At 40.0% G+C, this 21,948-nt stretch overlaps 2 protein-coding genes across 2 annotated transcripts; one reads left to right on the top strand and one right to left on the bottom strand.

Annotated features, from left to right (window-relative positions):
• Window positions 1-162: 162 nt before the first annotated feature.
• On the top strand, window positions 163-6,970 carry LOC139937585 (zinc finger protein 830-like). The gene is made up of 9 exons (XM_071932794.1): window positions 163-268; window positions 1,013-1,112; window positions 1,254-1,438; window positions 2,255-2,370; window positions 2,882-2,984; window positions 3,958-4,024; window positions 4,650-4,727; window positions 5,310-5,386; window positions 5,703-6,970. The coding sequence occupies exons 1-9, from the start codon at window positions 165-167 to the stop codon at window positions 5,890-5,892; spliced, it is 1,020 nt and encodes a 339-aa protein (XP_071788895.1). The 5' UTR covers window positions 163-164; the 3' UTR covers window positions 5,893-6,970.
• A 795-nt stretch (window positions 6,971-7,765) lies between these two features.
• On the bottom strand, window positions 7,766-21,933 carry LOC139936962 (molybdenum cofactor sulfurase-like). The gene is made up of 14 exons (XM_071931837.1): window positions 21,799-21,933; window positions 20,164-20,230; window positions 18,997-19,153; window positions 16,775-17,611; window positions 16,577-16,653; window positions 15,494-15,693; window positions 15,041-15,157; window positions 14,223-14,690; window positions 13,159-13,321; window positions 11,158-11,251; window positions 10,302-10,417; window positions 9,752-10,095; window positions 8,613-8,717; window positions 7,766-8,005 (listed from the first exon to the last, which is right to left on the bottom strand). Exons 2-14 carry the CDS (start codon window positions 20,222-20,224, stop codon window positions 7,901-7,903), a joined length of 2,844 nt encoding a protein of 947 aa, XP_071787938.1. The 5' UTR covers window positions 20,225-20,230; window positions 21,799-21,933; the 3' UTR covers window positions 7,766-7,900.
• Window positions 21,934-21,948: the final 15 nt, after the last annotated feature.

The raw sequence follows: 21,948 nt of genomic DNA, 5'->3' as shown, positions 1-21,948 counted from the left end.
GTGTTTATTTGTCAAGTATGAATCATTCAATTCATGATAATAACATCTATATTATAAATCTGATTTATATAAATATATTTTAAAGCTGAAATTCATGACCAATGGTTTGAGTCTTAGTTTGAGTTCGATCCACAAACAAACAAACACAGACATCACTATCAAAGATGGCGTCCTCCAGCAAGAAAAAAGTTGACCTGCGGGATCTAATGAAGAAACAACGAGCTGGGAGCAAATCCACAGCGACGAAGATAAACTCACCTTTGGCAAAATATCCTTTGTGTTCTTCTTGTTTAATAAGAGTGTAATGTTGATTTTTCAAAGCCAAGATCTAACCATATTAAAAATTACAAACAACGTTTTTTTAAAGTCTGACTGATCATCACCACACTACGTACATGTACCAGTCAGACTGTCATGTTAGTGTCAGTTGCACTCATCTTGCATTGCATTGCAGTTGCAGTGCATGTTTATTTTTCATTTTTAGTTTATCAAAAGCCAGCAGTAACCAGGGACAATATAGGAAAGGACTCACCGCCGGGAAACATATTTTTGGAAAAGTTTCCGCATGGCGCCACCACTTTTTCATTCGAAATAAAATAATATAGTACCTAATTTACCTGATTGATATATCCCTTTTTGTAAAAAAGAGTGAAAAAGTGGTGGCGCCATACGGAAAGTTATCCATATTTTTTCACACAGTTTTTAAACGTGTTTATTTCTCCTTTTCAAATTATTATAGCTTTGCACACATTTTGAAGAAAAAAAACTATACATTTTGTACAATAAATTATGCTGATCATATGGCCCATTCTTGCAATTCACCCATCAACAAAAAAGTCGCCCCAACAAAGTCACCTGACTGAATCTTAAAAAATCAAAAACAAAAGTTTATTTTATTTTCTGCAATACCTTCATGAGATTTGTGTAGCAGTGTTACCTCATCAAAAGCCTCATTGTCAAAATGTATTTTTTCAAATCAATGTTTTGTTAAACATCTTTAACTGGTTTATACGTACAACAGTATTGGTCAGCTTGTTTGTGTTGTTTGTAACGCACAAGTGAAAAGTGAGATTCTCTGGCCGGCACACCTCCAAGGCAAAAAACACAAAGAGGTAAGGATGGTTAGGATTTGAAACTTTGATGGTGGGAGTAAAAATTAAGTGAGGTTTGTGGTAGCACCATGTGTAGATCTCTTTTGAGTAGTGTTACCTCTGAACAAATAACTTTTTTTCTTTTTTTCTGTGGGTTGGTAGAATCTAGCCTTGCTTAAACATGGTGGTACGCCAAATGCAGTACAACAGAAACAGCCCATTCCTAGCCTGCATGTCAAATCACAAATAACTGCCAAGAGGAAAGGGGATCATGATGTAACATCAACAACGACAACAACATCTGCAAAGAAAGCAAGAGAAAGTGGACAGCCTAGTGCTACAAAGGGGTAAGTGTCAGATGAGCGATGGAGTTAACAGACATCGTTTTGTTTTTGATGAACATGACAAATAAGATACACATAGACAATCTTATAAAGTTCAACAGAGAGCAGCCAGATTTGTTTAAAAAGCGATTATGGAAAGACCAGTAGCTCAACTGATTGTTATAAGACCTCAAATGTGACTCTTTATGTTGCTTCTTTCCATCCAAGAGGTGTGTGTAATTTATTAACCAATGTAAAATCCCACAACAGAAACTGGCTGGGTAAACTTGATTCAATTTGGTGTTGAACAAAGAAAAATTGACAAGAGAGAGACTTGAATCTGCGACCTCCATATTATTAATGCCGCGGCGCTCTACCAACTGACAACGTCAACGAAAGATATTGACAAAAAAGGGAGACCACAAACGCTGAGAGCTTGATTGCTCAGTTGCAGATGGCACAGGTTCAAATCCCCTTCCAGTACATTATTACAATTAAAATTTCTGTAGGGCCTGCTTACTCCTCAAGTAGCTGAGATTGTTCTAGAATGGAAAACAATGTATCATAATGCTAGGTTACTATGTCAAATCTTAGAGTGCTACGGTTGTCTTATACATAACAGTAGATACTAATTGGTACTTTATAACGCCCATAGATGATCGCGAGAATTATTCTTTGAACATTCAGAAAACTAATTGGCTACATAAGTAGAGTCATGCCATGAGCGTCACATTTTTGAGAATGACCTAGTGGACAAAACGTACATGGTTTGTTCTAAAGTATCATCTTTAGGCTTGGCAATCTTCATCATCGTTCTTTGTTTCCTTATTCATCTTTCAGACTGCCTGCTGGATTTTTTGACAGTGAGATCCAAAGTTCACCGTCCATCGATGTGTCCGAGAAATCAGCGACTAATTCTGGAAGCAAGACAGCAGAATCATCAGCACTACCAGCAGGTAAGATTTTATGTTAAATATGTGTACTGTCAATACTTCGTCAAAGAAAACCAAAAAAAGCATCAGGAAAAGCTTCATACAATGGGTGCGTTTCGTTTAGCTTCCCTGGGTTGACCCCGGTCTGCCCCCGTTGCGTTTGGATAGCTTCTGACGTCATTCCAGGGGCTCACCTGAGTCAGCCACCAGTGCCCTGCTTGCGGAGTGGACACTCGGGGGCTGGCCCCAGGTGCATGACGTCAATACGACAGCGGTGAGTGATCGTTCGTTTAGCTTTTGTCAGGGGCTCACCCGAGTGAGCACTGCGGGGTAGACCCAGGGAAGCTAAACGAACGCACCCAAAATGAAGAAGCAGTAGTGTGCGTGATATGGGACAAAATGTGAAGGTGTCGTAAAAAGTGGTACATTGTTTTAAAACAAATGTTGGGTCATTGGATTGGTAGAATAAGGTTCCCTTACAGTCCGACTGTCACTCAACATGCGATTATGACCCTTTTTCCCTCTCCTTTTTCAGACTTCTTTAGCCCTGAATCATCAGCTACCAAAACTACACCTGAAATACCGCCATTACAGGAAGTAAGCTCATCAAAATCATCAAATGAAGATGCCAAAGAAAGGTAGTTCATTTCATTTCATTTACTCTGGTGTGAAGCCATCGACTTAAAGGCAGTGGACACTATTGGTAATTACTCAAAATAATTATCATCATAAAACCTTCTTGATTACAAGTAATGGGGAGAGGGTGATAGTATAAAACATTATGAGAAACAGCTCCCTCTGAAGTGACATAGTTTTCGAGAAAGAAGTAATTTTCCACAAATTTGATTTTGAGACCTCAAGTTTAGAATTTGAGGTCTCGAAATCAAGCATCTGAAAGCACACAACTTTGTGTGATAAGGGTGTTTTTTCTTTCATTATTACATGTATCTCGCAAACTCGCCGTCTGATTGAGCTCAAATTTTCACAGGTTTGTTATTTTATGCATATGTTGAGATGCACCAACATTGGAGACTAATCTTTGACAATTACCAACAGTGTCCACTGTCTTTAATAACTGAACTAACCAAGGACCCAATGGAGAGAAGACAAGGAAGGAAAGTTTCAGTTTTAAATGTGAGAGGAAAACCCTAGAGAATTATTCTAGGAAAACCCACGCAGTCAGGTAGGGATTGAAAATACAATCCTCATCATAATGCCTCTGTCGTCGATTTCACAAAACTCTTCATAACTTAAGACTAATCTTAGGACTTAAGACGAGTCCAAACCCTGCACTGTACATGTAGCATGCAGACCTTAAGATTAATCCTAAGTTATAGGACGAGTTACTTGTCCTAACTCGAGATAAGACGAGTCCTAACTCTTAGTGAAATCGACGGCTGGCGTGATTCTAACCGGGTCCTAGAGGTGGAAGGCGAGGGATACCACTTCCCAAGTCAGTAGTTAACTGATGCAAGTTAAACATCTTGAGAATTGTCTATAGTGTATGTAGACATCTTCACTGATGTTGTTGTTGTTTGACCCAACTTTAAAAAAAAGTGGCCTGCTCTTGTGAGAGACATCTGGTTTCATTATCATTTTTTGTGTTGACAGAAAGCCTTCCACATCTGCTGAAGCCATACCAGAGGGATTCTTTGATGATCCAGTTATGGATGCAAAGGTACATAGAACTCTTTTAATCTTTGCATAAAATGCCCTGCTGGCAACAGCCAATCTCCCTCATACAAAAACTGGTTAATGTCTATGAATATGAATTGCACAAATCAAGAAATTTGGATCCAGCAACTAGATAACAATACCTATTCTTGTCATGGTGAAATCAGCACTTAGCTTGGCTGGATTCGAATGCACAACACAGTGAACATAAACCCTAGGTTTGTACATGTGCTTCATAAACCATGTGTGCATTTTACCTTTGAAGCCTTTTTGTTTTGTATACCAACGAATAATCACAAAACCATGTATCAGGATGGGTTTAAGATCCTGGATATAATGAGAATGCCTACTGTTTCATGATGATCTCTCTGGGTTTCCTGCACTCGCCTACAAATCATACAGCAAGGGACATTCATGTTTACATCTGAGGTTAAACAAATCAAATAGTGAGGTGGTTTTTTTTTTTGCTCAAGGAAACAAGGTCCTCGACTGGCCAGGAATCTTCTGGACATTGTGCAATGTGCATGATCATTTAACAACCACAGTAAGCTGCCTTTACGGCATTTACTTTAAATTTTACTATGTTTTCTACCTGGTAACTAAAACACTGTGTTGGCGTGTTTGACTAGGTTCGCAAGGTGGAAGTGAAGAACACTATGGAAGAAGAATGGAGCAAGTTTCAAAAGGAAATGGTCGAGCAAAACCAGGTAAGGCCTAGAATAGATCTGACACAACCCAAGGGTGTCTCCACAAACATGAGACAACAACGTTGTTGTGTTTTTTTTCCCTGTCAAAATTTCAATTCAGAAATCTGTTTAGAAAAATAATGCTATGTGCTTCCTACTTTATGTTAAAGGTTCGATCAAGGATTATCAATAAAGATACAATAAAAGTAACATTTGAATAATATCATGATGTACATAAACATGCTGACTATTAAAAAGTGACTATTAAAAAGTGTCTACTTGTTGAGAAAACATAAACAATTTGTCATATTATTTTCACCATTCATCCACGTTTAGCGGGGTGAGTGCGTGCGGGTATCAGCTGCAGCATTCGCAAACAGACGCCAAACGTTAGAAATCTAAGAAACAGTTATTGCATGAATCGTTTCTGAGAATCAAATGTTTTCATTGGTTTAAACTCAATGGGGACATTTCAGATGAAACAGGATGCTTACTTCCAGCATTATCTTTCTTTTACAGAGTCATAACCAAAATATAGCTCTACCATTGAACAACTGTGTATCTGTCATGTCTGTAGTATTGATAATTATTATTTTTTTGTAGGTTTCTGAAAACCTCCAAGAAGAGGATCAAGAGGCTGCCCAGGTGGACAGAAATATCGATGAGATCGATGAACAAATGTGAGTCCGATTTTTCTTTTATTTGCACTACAGATCTTAGTACATGGAATCTTCGGCTTATAATCCATAGGACAAAATAATTATGGTAAAGTATCTTGCGCAAAGTATCTTGCCACAACCGAAACTCAAACCCACACTCTGCTGATCAGAATTACCAGAGCTGAGTAAAGTGTTGTTGACCACTCCTCCACCACACACATGCGCATTGGAATTTGTTTGTGTGTCTGTAATGTGTTCCTCTTAAGAACATTACATGTATATTACTACTAAGTCTTCTTAAATTAAATGCATTTCAAACTTAAATCAATATTTGCAGACACTGCTTCGCCAAGGTAGAGGCTCTCCGAGACAAGCAGGACCACATCAAATCTGAGATGCAAGTGAAGAAATCACAGCATCAAGAGAGAGGCAAGGAGGACCAGGAGGATAGGGATGTCATCGACAGCGATGAAGAAGCCGAGTTCGGAGAATTCTTAGACTGGAGGTCAAAAGGAGCATGGAAATGAAGCCCTGGAATTTCATCTGTGAAAGGGCAAGGCCATTTTCAGTTTGTGTATGGCGCTTCCATCGGAAAACAAAGTATATGAGAAACTTTTGAAGGGGCACCAAGGCAAAACCAGGGGCAACGGAGCCCATGGACTCTGTAGCCTCCGTGAAATTCCACGCCTGAAATTAAAGCGAGATTGTGAGAGTCACTGCTGCAAACCAAACTTCTTTCGGAACATGGACTTGTTATTTGACAGATGTTAAATTTGCAGCGGGGAAATAGAGTATGATTTGGTTTTTACCCTTACAACGATGTGTGTAAAGCACTGTTTACTCGGTACTTTCCCGCGCTCTGTAAAAAAAAAAAACGGGCATCTCGAGTTGGATTTGAACCCATGACCATTGCAAAGGCGTCTGAAATCTGCCAGAAGCTCGTTTTTGATCTGTCTTTTTGATATATTGATGTAATTCATTATTTTGTTTTTTGTTTTGCAAACGTTTTGTACGAATCTTCCCAGAGGGAAAGTACAACATCCTCCAAAACATTTGAAAAACTGAGCATCATCTTGGTTGGATACCTGCGACACAGTACTTCTGCAATTGTTTATGAGAACGTGGTCACAACTACTAAAAAGTAGACAGCCAGGTTACCTGAAATGTCTTGGGGGAGGGTAATGACAGTTGAATCTTACACCAAGGATATTTAAAACATGTGTGCAACATTGATAATTATCAAAGACCAATCAGTATCAACTCTTGGTGCGACGCTACGTTTGCACAAAATAATAAACCTGTGAAAGCTAAAACGATCCCCATACTCTCAGGAAAATAGTGGACAAAACATTCAATGTTTTTACAGTTTTCAAACTTCAAGTTGTTCGTATTTGAACCCATTGTTATAAAAAAAATATTTCATGGCAAGTTCCCAACCATAACCAACTTTATACCATGTATGTTGTGTGTAAATCTGTGAACATTTATTTGTTAACCTTTACCAATGTTATGCGTACCCATTGAATGTAGAGGAGTTCGCTGTGCATTTCTACAGTGTTTGTAGATAAATGTATATAATAATGAACCAAGAAAAAGAAACAATAAACCAAGAAAAAGTAACAATGCATTGTTCATCTCCTTTTATTGAAAAATATACTCGTATTGTAGTGCATGAATCATTGCAAAGTTATCAGTGAGAAATTATTTTGCATTTTATTACAGTTCCCTGCCCTTGAATTGCTTCCAATGCATCATCCGAACTAAGGTATTGACAACATTGGGAAGATTCCTTTTACTCCGCCTGTAGAACAAAATGACCCCAAAAATTAAATAATGTCAAGCTTTGCAATACAACAAAACAAGAACACTGGATCCCTAAGGTAACTCCAAGATAACTATCACACTAATTATTGCTTCTCAATTTGTTATTACACTAACAAGTTTCACTTGTCACAGTTATTGAAAAAATATTTTACTACTCTCAATAGAAGTTCATAGAAGTTCTTTAAAATTATTTCTCTTTATACAATATATCTTATATTTGGTTTTAAATAAAAAATCAGCTTTCATATTTTCATATATAAATAGTGTAAAATTGGTACATGGTGGTGCACATATGGAAGCCCCTTCTCAGTCCATACATTGGAATGCGTTGACAACACAAGCTATTTTTTCATGCCTTCCTTAAGGACACAAGTGTCAAGACCGGGGGACTGAAACCCACACTATGCTGATTAGAAACACAAGACTGGGACTCACACTCTGTTGATCAGAAACAGCACAGCTTGAATCCAATGCACTTAGTTGACCACGCGTCCACGACATGCCACAATCATATTCTACCATATTCTTCTGTGTTTCTGACATGGTCTGTCAACAACGTCATCTCGCCATTCAAGGTTTCTTCATCTCATAAAATCTTCTTGACAAACTCCACCTGATTTGATAATTTGGCACCAAGAGTGATTATAAATATACAACATAATTGTTATTATTATGAAAAGTTATTTTATTTTCACGTTACAAAGTGGCTACTCAGTAAGCTGATGGGGGTTGTAGAATCGATACTCTGTCACCAACCCGGAGCGTTGAACTCACAGACGCCGTTTCATCATGCAGTAAGAGGATGCCAAACGGGATCTGAATATCATAAAATAGTTGAGAGCACATGAAACAGATATATTCATTATTGGGAATGGTTTTTCATCAATGCTGATTAAAAATACACTTGCAGTAAAAACACTTAATTATGTCCCTCATGTACAATATGGTAGCTAAAATTGATAACGAGCAATTAACGAAATGCACATAAGAAACAACTCCCCCCCCACCCCCCCCCCCCAAGACAAAAGTGCAAATGACACAGAATTACACAAAAGGAAAATCTTATCCCATTACCAGTACTGTCCCCATACCAACTAAGAAAATAATGAGAGAATGAAGAATTCTCCCCAATATATCTTCCAATGTGCGTAAGAAATTGTTTACATTTGAAGAAACAGTTTACAGTTATTAAAAGTTGTTGTTATACATGTTACACATCCCACAAAAAAAAAAAAAATTCAAATGAAAATGTACTACAATTAGAACTCATGTCAAGCTAGCTTTAGTATTTTGTAACAGTGCCGAAACCTCCTTTTTCCAATATATGTGCTTAGATTGTTTTGTTCTGTTCGGTTGCTGATGATATCTTTGCAACCACCGCCATCCCCATCATTGTTGTTTATTGTTTATTGTTGTTGTTTACCTTCTTCCCTCTGAGTGAAGAGAGGGTAAGCAGAGGTTCTTTGCCTCTAGTTGCTGTATTCGGATCGACGCATACCATCTGACAACGAATACACATCCCAGCAACCTATAATCAAATCAAACACAGGATTTGATAATTACAGTCGCCCAATAGCTCACATGAGGCAGAAAATTGAAACAGATAAACTCAAACAGTAAAGCTCAACGTTGTGGTGTGTCGTCTGGTCGTGGCCGAGTGGTCAAGTTAAAAAGTGATTTTGAGATATGGTGGACACAATACTGTGACACATTGGGGAATTGTGTCTGTATAGCATGTATAGGGTCCATCATATCTCAAAAAGGCTAATCAAACCAACATGACCAAGGCTCCGATGTTGTCAGCAGCAGAGTGTGGGTTCAAATTCCGGTCATGATCCTGCCCTTGAGCAATTCTCACTTTAATAATTGCTTTGTTAAAGATGGGAAGGTACATGTAGTGCATTCTGCACTACCTGTCATGATGCTCCTGGTGGATGATACCCATGCCTACATCCTCATGGACTGTGAAGGAGGTAACCCTGTTTAAGCCCCAGGAGTAGGTGGCAACGTGCCCCTGGTGACAGTTGACATGGGCCGACAGCCCAAATCAGTTTAAGGAACACGTTGCCTTGGATCGGTCGAGTTGGTCTTTGAAATAGCGTTGGTCTTCTGAAAAGCGTTTTTAACCGTTTGTTATAAAATGCACATGATTAGAAAGATATTTTAAAAGTAGAATATAATGATCCACACAAGTATCACTCGAAATTTGCGTGGTTTTCCTTTTTTCTCGTCGACTAACAAGGTCCGCCATTTATGGGAGTCAAATTTTTTACTCCCATAAATGGCCGACCGTGTTAGTTCGTAAAGTAAACGGAAAACCATGCAATTTCGAGGCAAATTTGTGTGGATCATTGTATTCTACTTTTAAATCATCTTTCTAACCATATGCATTTTATAACAAACGGTTACAAACGCTTTTCGAAGACCAACTCGACCCGATCCAAGGCAACGTGTTCCTTTAAAGTGAAGCCCTCGCCTTGAAGTGGCGGTCTAGCCTTGTGAGTCGTGCGATATCTCTTTAAAAAAATATTCAAAAATTAAATAAAACCACCTAAGACTTACTGGGAATGTGTGGCCACCAATTTGTATCTTCTCCCATTCGTCCTCATCGAAAGCCTCCCAGCCGTCAATCACCAGGTTGCCACGGAACCGACCAATCAGCTCCTCTATGCAGACATTAGACCATCCCCCTTCATCTTTCCTCAGCGGATAGTTTGCCCTGATTGGTTCTGATGAATCGTCAGGGCTCTGGAGGGAGTTTGTGATTGGCTGGGTATCGATGGTGGAGTATCGCTCTCTGATTGTACTGAGGAGGGCTTGGGCACTGGGTCTGCAGAGCAGGGTAAACGGGGCTGTATTGACTAAAGACAGGCTCTGCTGGCTGGGAGCATCACACTGTGCAATACCTACATGTACAATGAAAAAAAGAAAAAATGTTTGGTACAACATCATTGTAACAAGGCAAATTTGTGTGGATCATTGTATTCTTACTTTTTAAACATCTTTCTAACCATATGCATGGTATAACAAACAGTTACAAACACTTTTTATGGACCAACTGGTCCCGATGCCCCGATGCAATGTCAGTTTCATATTAAGTACAAATGCTGACCTTTAAGCCGACAGTTTCTTTCAAAGTCTGGATGCTGCTGGAGCAGTCGACAATCCTTCCCAAGAGCAGATGACAACCACTTTGCCACTGCCTCTCCACAATCTAGAGTTTTAACTCTGAAGATTACGATAAAACAATATTAAATATTGAATGAATAATTAAGTTCTTGAAAAATGGCTGCCAAAGCCGCCAGGAGCAGAAATCTATATGTCTTAATATCAGTTGTCGTAAAAAATTGACCTACCGGTATATAACAAACAACTTGTGTTTATCACAAAATGCAACTGGTTTTATCACAAAATCAACAAAGCCACTGACAGGATTTAAAGGCAGTGGACACTATTGGTAGTTGTCAAAGACTAGCCTTCACAGTTGGTGTATCTCAACATATGCATAAAATAACAAACCTGTGAAAATTTGAGCTCAATTGGTCATCTAACTTGCGAGATAATAATGAAAGAAAAAACACCCTTGTCACACAAAGTTGTGTGCGTTTAGATGGTTGATTTCGAGACCTCAAGTTCTAAACCTGAGGTCTCGAAATCAAATTTGTGGCAAATTACTTCTTTCTCGAAAACTATGGCACTTCAGAGGGAGCCGTTTCTCACAATGTTTTATACCATCAACCTCTCCCCATTACTCGTCACCAAGAAAGGTTTCATGCTAATAATTATTTTGAGTAATTACCAATACATGTAGTGTCCACTGCCTTTTAAAATCTTGACCTACCGGTATATATTTCTTGTGTTTATTACAAAATGCACAATTTTCGCTTTTATCACAAAATCAACAAAGCCACTGACAGGGTTTAAGCCAGGCATCTCACAAACAACAAAGGGGCAAGGGGAATATTTACCGGTCTGCGCACACTTTACTCTGAGCGTGGTTCTTTGACATGGTTTGACCAGCCTCGGTAGAAACATCAAGAGGGACACTTATGGAGGAGCAACCTGAGATTACAAATCAAGAAATTGTGTACAAACAATGTTATAGCTGTAGAGTCACTGTGATGTCATTACAGTTCAGGTTGGTATTTTGGCAAATTTTCTGTGCCCACCCATGATATAATTTGTTGGAACTTTTTTCAAAGATTCTTTAAGTCACCGTTTTCCTTTGAAAATACCATTGCAACAATTGTGTGTACACTCTGAAAGAGTATGAGACAAAATTGCATTATGTTAAGCCTTGTAAATTGTTCCCTACCATTGACCATTCATTAAAAACCAGTACACCTGTTTTTATGTGTTGTGTTGCCATGTTGATGTTAGCCTTCGGGAAAGATTATGCTACAATCGAAACGTTGTACCACTTAAACAATTTAGAAAAAATAGTGCATCACAAAAAAAAAATTGAAATTGAAGCCCCTCTTTGAAGTGATAAGCAAATAACATTTTGGGTAATACTTCTCTCTGTTCAATTGTTTTCTTTCTTAAAGGCAGTGGACACTATTGGTAATTACTCAAAATATTTATAAGCATAAAACCTTACTTGGTGACGAGTAATGGGGAGAGGTTGATGGTATAAAACATTGTGAGAAATGGCTCCCTCTGAAGTGCCATAGTTTTCGAGAAAGAAGTAATTTTCCACGAATTTGATTTTGAGACCTCAGGTTTAGAACTTGAGGTCTCGAAATCAACCATCTAAACGCACACAACTTTGTGTGACAAGGGTGTTTTTTCTTTCATTATATCTCGAAAGTTCGATGACCGATTGATCTCAAATTTGCACAGGTTTGTTATTTTATGCACATGTTGAGATACATAAACTGTGAAGGCTAGTCTTTGACAACTACCGATTAGTGTCCACTGCCTTTAAGAAAAAATAGTTGCCAGTGTGGGAGGAGTTGTCTAATCAGTCCCCCCCCCCCATCAAGTTTTCTGTAATGGCTAATGTAGGTTTGATTAGACACGAACAAGGTTACACCTCTATAGACATCCCCATGTGTATAGTCTAATCTTAACCCTAACCCTAAACCTAAAATTAAATCGTCAGGTTTTTTCAAAAACACTAGCCTTGCTCAAGGCAGTCGCATTATTCGCTCCGAAAAGACACCGCTGTAAACCCACCCGCATACCCTGTGCGAGGTGCGTGCGATCACACCGCATGACCCACCCATATACACACTGTCACATCGTATACTGTGCATCCGCACTTGTACCACTAACCGCATGCGGAGGCCGTCAGGCCGACAGCCTTGTCGGGTCTGTAACTTCCGGGTTTAATGTGTTGTATTGAAAAATTTCCACAAGTGGAAAAAATTGGGGGGGCTCTCGAATATGCTAGTATGCAGCTCATGAATATGTATATCGTTCACAGACCTATCAGACAACACAGGATGTGAGGCAAATGAATTATTCATTTTGCCGTCCAATCACGCACTTCCCTTATCACGACCTTTGGATCCTATCATGCGTCCGTGGTGGTGGTGTGTGATGTAAACATGTCTCGTCTTTCGCGGGCATTATGGTAATGAGCTGACCGTGGGAACTTTTCGCTTATTATAGTAATGAGGTCAGTGGCTTCAACACAGACCCTACAAGGCTGTCGGCCTCCGCATGCGGATAGTGTACGGGGGCATCATGTCGTGAGATGTTACGCACAGTGAATACGGGTGGGTTTTTATACAGCGGCGGTCTTTTTTTCGGAGTGAATAATTCGACTGCCTTGAGCAAGGCTACAAGAACACAGGTTTATCGGAACACAGGCTATCATCCCTATGTTCACACACCCCTAGTGTATTTTCCTAATCTAAACCCTAACCCTAACCCTAACATGTAAATCATGTTTTTTCAGAACACATGGATGACAGAACATAGGATTGTCGGAAAACAGAGCATTCACCCAAATAAAACGATACCTTGATAATGAAGCCAAAGGCACTTATTCTTGAGATCGATGGATGGCTTGATGAGGCTGAGGCGCTCCTCTCGTTTCAGACTCAGACAGACTCCGTTGCTATTGACGACCATCCAGTGTCTATCATACATCAGTCCGCTGTGACCTATCTCCCATTCGCTCACCTGCCATCAATGGAATTCAGTAATTGTCAAAAATGCAAGAGTACTTGGCGTGTCGTGGCCGAGCGGTCCAGCACACTGGACTCAAGTCTGGTATTTCTGATCAGCAGAGTATGGGTTCGAGTCTCGGTCTTGACACTTGCCCTTAAGCAAGATACTTAACCATTATGGCTTTGTCCTATTATAATAAAAGTTATATTTATACATGTAGGGTGTATCTGAAAAACTGCAAACTGGCCGAACAGTCCAATGCACTGATCTCAAGCTCTGGTATTTGTGATCAGCAGAGTGCGAATCCGAGTCCTAGTCAGGATATTGCTTTTGTCCTTCGGATGGGAACGTAAAGCTGCTGGTCCTGTGTGTTGTGTAATGCACATAAAAGGATCTTATCGCTAAGACACATTACACATATTGCCAAAAGAAGGACTTCGCCCGAGTGTTTCTGGCAGTGGCTGCTGAATGCGCTGCAGCACCTTGTTACAAATGTATTAGAACATTGGGACCTGTTTTAACAGTGCGCAATTTGTTTTTCGTCATGCGCTTAAGCATTGTACATTCCAAAGTGGTCCTAAAGAGTTCCTTTACATGCCAGACTTGCAGTCTACTGTGTGGTGGCAAATCAGGTTGGGATTCAAACACCCTAATGACGCTACCAAAATAAAGTTCAAAATACTAGAGTGCTTGGCTACAACTCTTTAGAAATGCATAAATTCAAGCTGGTTTAAGATTGCAGGTCCATAGGAAATAAAAGTTGTATGCCTGCAAGTCCAAAACAATTAGAGTTGCAAAGTGTAAAGTTCATATTTCCATTTTTCCAGAAACAAATAAATGTAAGAAACGGTGAATTTGTACTACACGTACATTGTAGCAATAAATAATTAAATAAAGGTGCATGTATACTAACCTCAAATGCACTGCATGACTTTACTGGATACAAGTATATATTTGTCAGCACCTTACCACCAGGAGGTGGTCTGATCTCTGCCTCAAAGCCATTCAAGCCAACAATATACCTTGACTCTGGTTCACTAGTTTCTTGCACTTGTTGCAAGCCAGTATCGCAGACTTGGCTTAACGTAGCATCTTGATAAACAGCAGCTGTCGGATCCTCCTCCACGCCCTTGGTCTTGAAGGAACTCGCCTCAAGATTTGATTGTTTCACATCAAATTTTGTTGAGAAGTTCCTTTCTGAGGGAGAAACTATGCTCTTTGCTTCTTTTAATCGATGAGCTTTCTCGACAAAGCATTCCGCAATGAAGTTCAGGAATGTTTCGGCATCGGCGAGGGTGGACATGTATCCGAAGGAGATTCGTACGGAGCCTGTTGGTCGGCCATTGATCAGGTCCATTTCGTCTCCGCATACATGGCCCGCCTAAAATCAAAGACAACAACTTTACAGGCACTGAACACTATTGGTAATTACTAAAAATAATTGTTAGTATAAAAATGTACTTACTTTGTAACGCGCAATGGAGAGCTGTTGATAGGATAAAACATTGTGAGTAACAGCTCCCTCTGAAGTTGCCAAGTTTTTGAAAAGGAGGTAATTTCTTACTCAAAAATCTTTGCCATGCAAAATATGAGTGGGTCACCAGTCGCAACAAGGTAAACAACGTGGAATGTTGGCCGATAAATAACATGTTTTGGTGCTTTGCAATTTTTTTTTTTTACATACCAAGAGTAGACCTGACAGCAATGTTTCAGCTACAGTAATGTGTTTACCTGAAAATTAACAATTATTTCTTCATCCTTTAAGCCAACGTGTTCCTGACAAGCTCCGGTGTTACAAAAACAACCTGTGCGAAGATGAATGCCATGCAACGACGCAAGCCTCTCAACCTACCAATACAAAAGACAAGAACAAAATGCTTTTTATGATAAAACATCTCCGAAAAGTGGAAATAGTAACAATGTCTAGGCGTTGAACCCAGGCTTATAGTTTGAAAATCACTGTACAATTAAAAAAAAAAAACTCTATTCCTAAAACAAATTTCCCCAATATTTTCTCTTCTTTTTTTGTAATCTGCTTATTGGCATTAGTATCTTTCTCTCATTTTATGTTTTATTGTTCTCTTTATGTGCTTAAAGAGGCTTTTTGCACTAGGAGCTTTACAAATGTCTTCTTCTTCTTATTATTATTATCATCCCTTCCACTTCAAACACCCATGCACATACCTGAGCGTACCCCACATAATCTCCTGTTGACCTGAGCAGATTGAAGTTGATAATGGGTCCCTGGTCGTAGCTACTCTCAAAGTTACCGCGGCAGTAAAGCTTGGCAACAGGGGCGCCGTTACTGTGTTGATAAGTTACCAACCTGTGATGGACGTACCTCGCCAGACAGAAAGTGTGATCTGAAATGGTACTCATGCTTCCTGCAACGAGAAATTGGTCAGGAATTAAGTAACTGATGAATTAAGATGGATACATGAATTATACTGTTAATGGCAGGGTCATTACTCCACAAGTTAATCATGTTAATGATCTGAAAAAGTTACTTGATCAAGAGCAATTGAGAGCTGATGATATTATAAAACATGTTTAGAAATGACCCCCTCTGAAGTAACCAGCTTAAGAGAAAGAGGTAAATTTTAACCCAAGTTTGAATCTCAGAAAGCCTTTCCCGGGCAACTTAAAGCATAAAATTCTATGCAACAAGCATGTATTTTCTTTGATGATTTTCTTGCATTCCGTAACCAATTGAGCCCACTTTCACAAGTTTGTTATTTTATGTGGGGCACCAAGTTAGGATACTAGTCTTTGACAATTACAAAAACGTTGCACTGCTTTTAACCACATTTTACTTAACAGAGAACCAGTCACAACAACTTGTAAAGACAGAATGCATTGATATCATTCTGCCGCTATCTTTGAGGTAAACAGGGTCCAACTTCACGGTTCTGTTACGTCCCTCTGTTAAAAATACAATTTTATGGGCTGTAAGCGCAAAATTGCACAGTAAGCAAAGCCATGAAATCAAGCCCCAATGATGTCTAATATTTAATGTCTAAATTTTATAAACTTCTGATATGATGAAAGGGGGCACATCTCAAAACTTGTTCAGCTGTTGCTTTTCAAACTCTTGCATTTATGTGGAAGTAGCGACTTGTTATAGAAAATCTTTGCCATGACCAGTGCAGTTTCATGCCTGGTAGAAAGGCCCAAGAATGTACAATGTCACATCACATGTACTGTAAACAAAGTTCACATGGTCTATGTCTGTCGCTCTTTGAATTTGTACACGTAGTAAGCCCATACCTGCAAGTCTTTCTAACGTGTCAAATCCATGCTTCAGTGCAATAATGTCGAGAAAAGGTAGCGTTCCATCTTCAAATCTGCAAAAAATATAAACAAGATGAAACTTTGTAAGTATTTAATCCAGATAAATGATGTAATTTACCCAAGGTAATTACGGAAGGCTCAAACATTGACCTCTGAATGTGAAAATGAACTTACCTGTCTGAAATGCTCTGCTTTGGAGCATGAAACTGACTCCTGGCCAGGTAAGCTTGCACAGTCCCTCCGCCGAAGTACGTCTTGTGCAGCAGCCGCGCAGCATCGTTCCTCACGATCAAAGCACCAATGCCAGTTGGAAATCCAAAGATCTTGTAGAAGGAGATGGACACAAAGTCTGCCTTGCACTGTCCCAAATCGAGTGGCGAGGTGCCAACGAGTGACGCAGCGTCCAGTAGGATGGCCCAACGGTCCAGACCAACTGAGCTAAACGGAAGACCCTCGAAATCAGCATCGACTAAGTGATATTTAGCACCAGAGAAATTTGACTGGGCAGGATACGCAAACAGGCAGTTTCTAGACTTCTGTTGGTCTTGCATACAGCTTGAATTCTGGGCATCGCCGCTGGCTTTTGCAGGTTCAGGATGCTTTGAGGTCTGATCAGGGCTGTTCTTAAAAACTTTCTGTATGTCCTGATATGCGACACACTGGACATCAGCTCCTTTCATTTTGGCGATTTCCCGCATTCCAACGACAGACGTGTGGTTGTCCATCAAGTAACAAAAAAGTCCTGGTCTTCCACAGGCTGGGTTTTGGGAGGGTAAGCTACCACTGGGAGGGTTTGTATTAATAGGGTTTAGAGAAGCCGTCTCAGGATGAAGTTGTGAAGCACCAGAATGCTGTGACTCAGTTGAAGAGTTGATAGTTTGATTCTGCACCTTTTTGGAATTTTTTGAAGCCCAGTCAAAGCTTTCGGCTAGCAGCTTCAGTGACGCGGTGCATCCCGCTGTGAAGATGACCGAGTGGTGTTCTGATGAAGTGTTGAAATGCTGTAGTATTCTAGGGGTCAAACAACACACAAAAAAATTGTAAAAAGTGATGTTCTGTAGATGATAAAAGTGTCTTTGTTTTTCATTCACTGTTTTTCAGCAGCTACAGCCAGTGTACTGCTCCTCCTCACACATGTCTTAGTGAACAGTTTATCAACTGGGTTCTTTTACTTACATTTAACAAATGAATGAGACGTTTTATGTCCCATCGGAAGGACAAAGCAATAATGCTTAGCAAAGTGTCTCAATGAAGGACACAACTGTCACACCCGGACTCGAACCCACACTCTGCTAATCAGAAACACTAGAGCTGGAGTCCGGTGCTCTTCATTGCTCGTCCTCAACATACTAATGTGAGTACTGAAATTAGTCTGTACTGAAAACCATCTAAGTCTACTGCTGGCACATGGACTATAGAGTGGTCCCCAGTACTCACCTATAGCGCACCTGCTTAAACGTGTCTGTACTTAGTCTACTGCTAGCACATGGACTATAGAGTGGTCCCCAGTACTCACCTATAGCGCACCTGCTCAATAGTATCTGTACTGAGACGACTGCTGGCACATGGACTACAGAGTGGTCCCCAGTACTCACCTATAGCGCACCTGCTCAATAGTATCTGTACTCAGTCTACCTGCTGGCACATAGACTATTGAGTGGTCCCCAGTACTCACCTATAGCGCACCTGCTCAAAAGTGTCTGTACTCAGTCTACCTGCTGGCACATGGACTATAGAGTGGCCCCATTACTCACCTATAGCGCACCTGCTTAAAAGTGTCAGTACTAGTAGCCTACTGTTGGCACATGGACTATAGAGTGGCCCCATTACTCACCTATAGCGCACCTGCTTAAAAGTGTCAGTACTAGTAGTCTACTGTTGGCACATGGACTATAGAGTGGCCCCATTACTCACCTATAGCGCACCTGCTTAAAAGTGTCTGTACTAATTAGTCTACTGCTGGCACATGGACTATAGAGTGGCCCCATTACTCACCTATAGCGCACCTGCTTAAAAGTGTCAGTACTAGTAGTCTACTGTTGGCACATGGACTATAGAGTGGCCCCATTACTCACCTATAGCGCACCTGCTTAAAAGTGTCAGTACTAGTAGTCTACTGTTGGCACATGGACTATAGAGTGGCCCCATTACTCACCTATAGCGCACCTGCTTAAAAGTGTCTGTACTAATTAGTCTACTGCTGGCACATTGACTATAGAGTGGCCCCATTACTCACCTATAGCGCACCTGCTTAAAAGTGTCAGTACTAGTAGTCTACTGTTGGCACATGGACTATAGAGTGGTCCCAAGTACTCACCTATAGCGCACCTGCTCAAAAGTGTCTGTACTTAGTCTACTGCTGGCACATGGACTATAGAGTGGTCCCCAGTACTCACCTATAGCGCACCTGCTCAATAGTATCTGTACTGAGACGACTGCTGGCACATGGACTGTGCGGATTGCCATAGACATTTTCCAACAGATCCCGTTGGAATGCCTCTAGTTGACTTTGTGCATAGACTGTTGCTCCGGCATGGTCCAAGTAGGTGTCCCCTGTTGAATGCATTAAGTAAAGAATTCAACTAAAACATTTACACAACTTAGGTTAAATGTAGGTTGGCTGAGTTGTCTCCAGATCTCTCTGTCCCTCATGCATATAGATATTTCTCCAGCTGTCACAAATCCAGTGTCCCTTCTGAGTAGGTCAGGTGACCTCGACCTCTTTAAGCTTGACCTTGCTTATAAAGGCTCCCAGAGGACAAGCTTGCTGGCTGGAAGCTCAGGGTGGCTATCGATTAGGCCTGGGCGAATTATTCGAATATCCGGTTAATGGCGAATAGGTTTTCCTATCCGTAACCGCGAATGCCTTTTTTTTCTTAACCGGATATCCGCATAGGGCGCGAATAGCTATTTATAAACCGGATAGTTCTGTAATTACAACCGAGTAACCGGATATTCTTTAATATCCGAATATCCGCGGACGTCAGGCGACAACTGATATGAATGATTTGTCTGAATCCTTATGAAACTTCTATTAAGACAGCATAAAACAGCATAAATTAAGTATTAAACTATAATCACCTCCGTGAAGAGTTAAAACAATGACATTTCTGACGTAATTTGTTCAAAGATTACAAAAGTTTTCCTTCACGTAGAGTGAATCACGATCAAAAGAAAAAGCAAATCGCCAACTTTAAATTAGATCCGGTCATTTTTATGAATGAACCGAGTGACACTGTCTAAAACTAATATCAATCCGCCCATAAGATCTCATTCACAAACGAACAGCGCCCTCTAGCGGTGAAAAAAACCTTTCGAATATCCGGTTAATTTCGGATAGTTGGCCAGCGGTATCCGAATAACAAAATTTCACTATTCGCCCAGCACTACTATCGATACCAGTGCCCCGCAAACTTCACTCTTGGCACTAAGCTTGGGGAAACCGAGATAGAGATCTGATGTTCTTCCCTCTCGACACAAGCACTTGTTGTAAACTTTGGTAAACTTTTGTTAGGCTTGATACATTTTCATCACAAGAAAAAAAGTATAGATTTCTCACTTACCCTGTAACCTGGAGAACTCTTTCTTCTTGACACTTTCAATGCTTTTGTTGTAGCCTTCCATTTTTGGCTTCAAAGAAAAATCAAAACACAAAATGAGTAAAATGGCCTAATAAAATGCAGCAGTGCCCGAGTTCTATGCAACTTAAAAGCAAAGTATACCTTTTTTTTTTAACTGTTTGATTGTTTTAATCCTACACTATGTAGATGTACACAAATTTAATTCCAAAGGTGGTCGTGTTTTTTAGTTATATCCCAGAAAAAACCTGCAGTTAATATTATATCCATGCAGAAAAATAATCCACAATTGGAATACACAATAAGTGTTACTGACAGTAAGACTTCTGAGATTTAAGTATTGAGGGATCAAAATGGATGACCACAAACCTTGAAATAGCCATGGAGAGCCGTAGACTGTGTACTATAACACCACAGGGAAACTGAGAAAGGTATGTCCCAATTACTTCTAGAAACAGAGAAACTATAAGGCTCCCCCGTGAGCCTTATTATAGGGGTCTAACATTTTGGGCCTCCTTAACGCTATATTTATACATTTTTCAAATCAGCATTGATAGGTGAAAGTTTTAAGACCGTTAGCCAGCAATAACTGAAGTTTCTTTTGTACTACACTACCAAAACTTTCCCTACATACTCAATATACATCCATAATGCTTGCATATGTTTTTTGTTGAGTGAAATTTAAAAACATCGTCAAAATAATTTTCTGCTCGGTACTCACTGTTGTCTTTCTGCTGCATCGCACATTTTTAGAAGTATGTCCCAATGACCTCAGCCGATTTCACGAAACGCAGTGATTAATCTTTTCTCGAGTAAGAAGGGGTAATTAATTTGTCCTAACCTAGAATGGGTTCAATGCGTCCTAACATCTATGATTATGGAACTTAACTCATCCCAAGTCCTAAGATTATTCCCAAGTTAGAAAGAGTTTGGCAGAGTGCGTGCGCGCCATTATGAGTGAACGGCGTGCAAAGCAAACGGACAGCACGCACACGCACTGCAACATTGTAACACCCCTTTTACAGAATGGTTTAGCCCAACAACATTTGCAAAGCGATGCGACAGGTTCAAAATATGAACCTGGGAATTCGCTCCGGGATCTGGTAAGTTTTTGTCCATTTTTCTTAATATATTTCCTAAATGGTGTGGAAAAGTTTCCGTATGGCGCCACCACTTTTTTATTCGATATGAAATAATATAGTATCTAATTTACCTCAATAGTCAATGATATCCCTTCTTTGGTTTTTTGTAAAAATGAGTGAAAAAGTGGTGGCGCCATACGGAAAGTTATCCCATGTCTAAACTCTAATCTATATATTTATTATTTCTGAACTCAATGCGTTATCATCATAGAGGTAAAATTATCTAGCACTAGAGCAAGAGGCCGATGGGCTACGTTATTGTTTTGACCATATGCTCCCCCCCCCCCCCCCCCCCCCCATCCGCCCGGCCACATCACAGCATGCAACTGAATGGGAACTGAATAAGCGAGGTCGCATAGCTCTATCCATGGTGGTCGCACAGTGGGCTGATAAATAAGCGTTCTGTGTCCTCGTGTATTCTTTGATATTTTACATTTTATCATGCTAACATTTCCCCAACTTGAACAGTGTTATTTACCTCATATGAAACGTCGACTTTAAAATGAATTCATGGCTTATTCAGAAAAGTTGGTGTCGAAACTTGGAAGTAAACAAACTTCTTCTGTTGCGTAAATTGTGGTCATCACAGCTGTTCATAATGTGGAGCCGGACCGGAGCGATGGGAGGA

This window comes from Asterias amurensis, chromosome 5, assembly GCF_032118995.1.
Source record: "Asterias amurensis chromosome 5, ASM3211899v1".
Classification (NCBI taxonomy): domain Eukaryota; kingdom Metazoa; phylum Echinodermata; class Asteroidea; order Forcipulatida; family Asteriidae; genus Asterias; species Asterias amurensis.
The sequence above is the reverse complement of the archived record's forward strand: the minus strand, read 5'-3'. Positions and strand labels throughout refer to the sequence as shown.

Bases quoted from the DNA above. Each gene is read 5' to 3' on its own strand.
- LOC139937585 (XM_071932794.1), top strand. From the start codon at position 165: ATGGCGTCCTCCAGCAAGAAAAAAGTTGACCTGCGGGATCTAATGAAG. The intron at 4,025-4,649 runs GTACATAGAACT...GTGTTTGACTAG, and splicing joins ATCCAGTTATGGATGCAAAG to GTTCGCAAGGTGGAAGTGAA. The intron at 5,387-5,702 runs GTGAGTCCGATT...CAATATTTGCAG, and splicing joins GATGAGATCGATGAACAAAT to ACACTGCTTCGCCAAGGTAG.
- LOC139936962 (XM_071931837.1), bottom strand. From the start codon at position 20,224: ATGGAAGGCTACAACAAAAGCATTGAAAGTGTCAAGAAGAAAGAGTTC. The intron at 11,252-13,158 runs GTATCGTTTTAT...TTGTAATCTCAG, and splicing joins CCTTTGGCTTCATTATCAAG to GTTGCTCCTCCATAAGTGTC. The intron at 8,718-9,751 runs GTAAGTCTTAGG...ATTTGATTATAG, and splicing joins TTGGTGGCCACACATTCCCA to GTTGCTGGGATGTGTATTCG.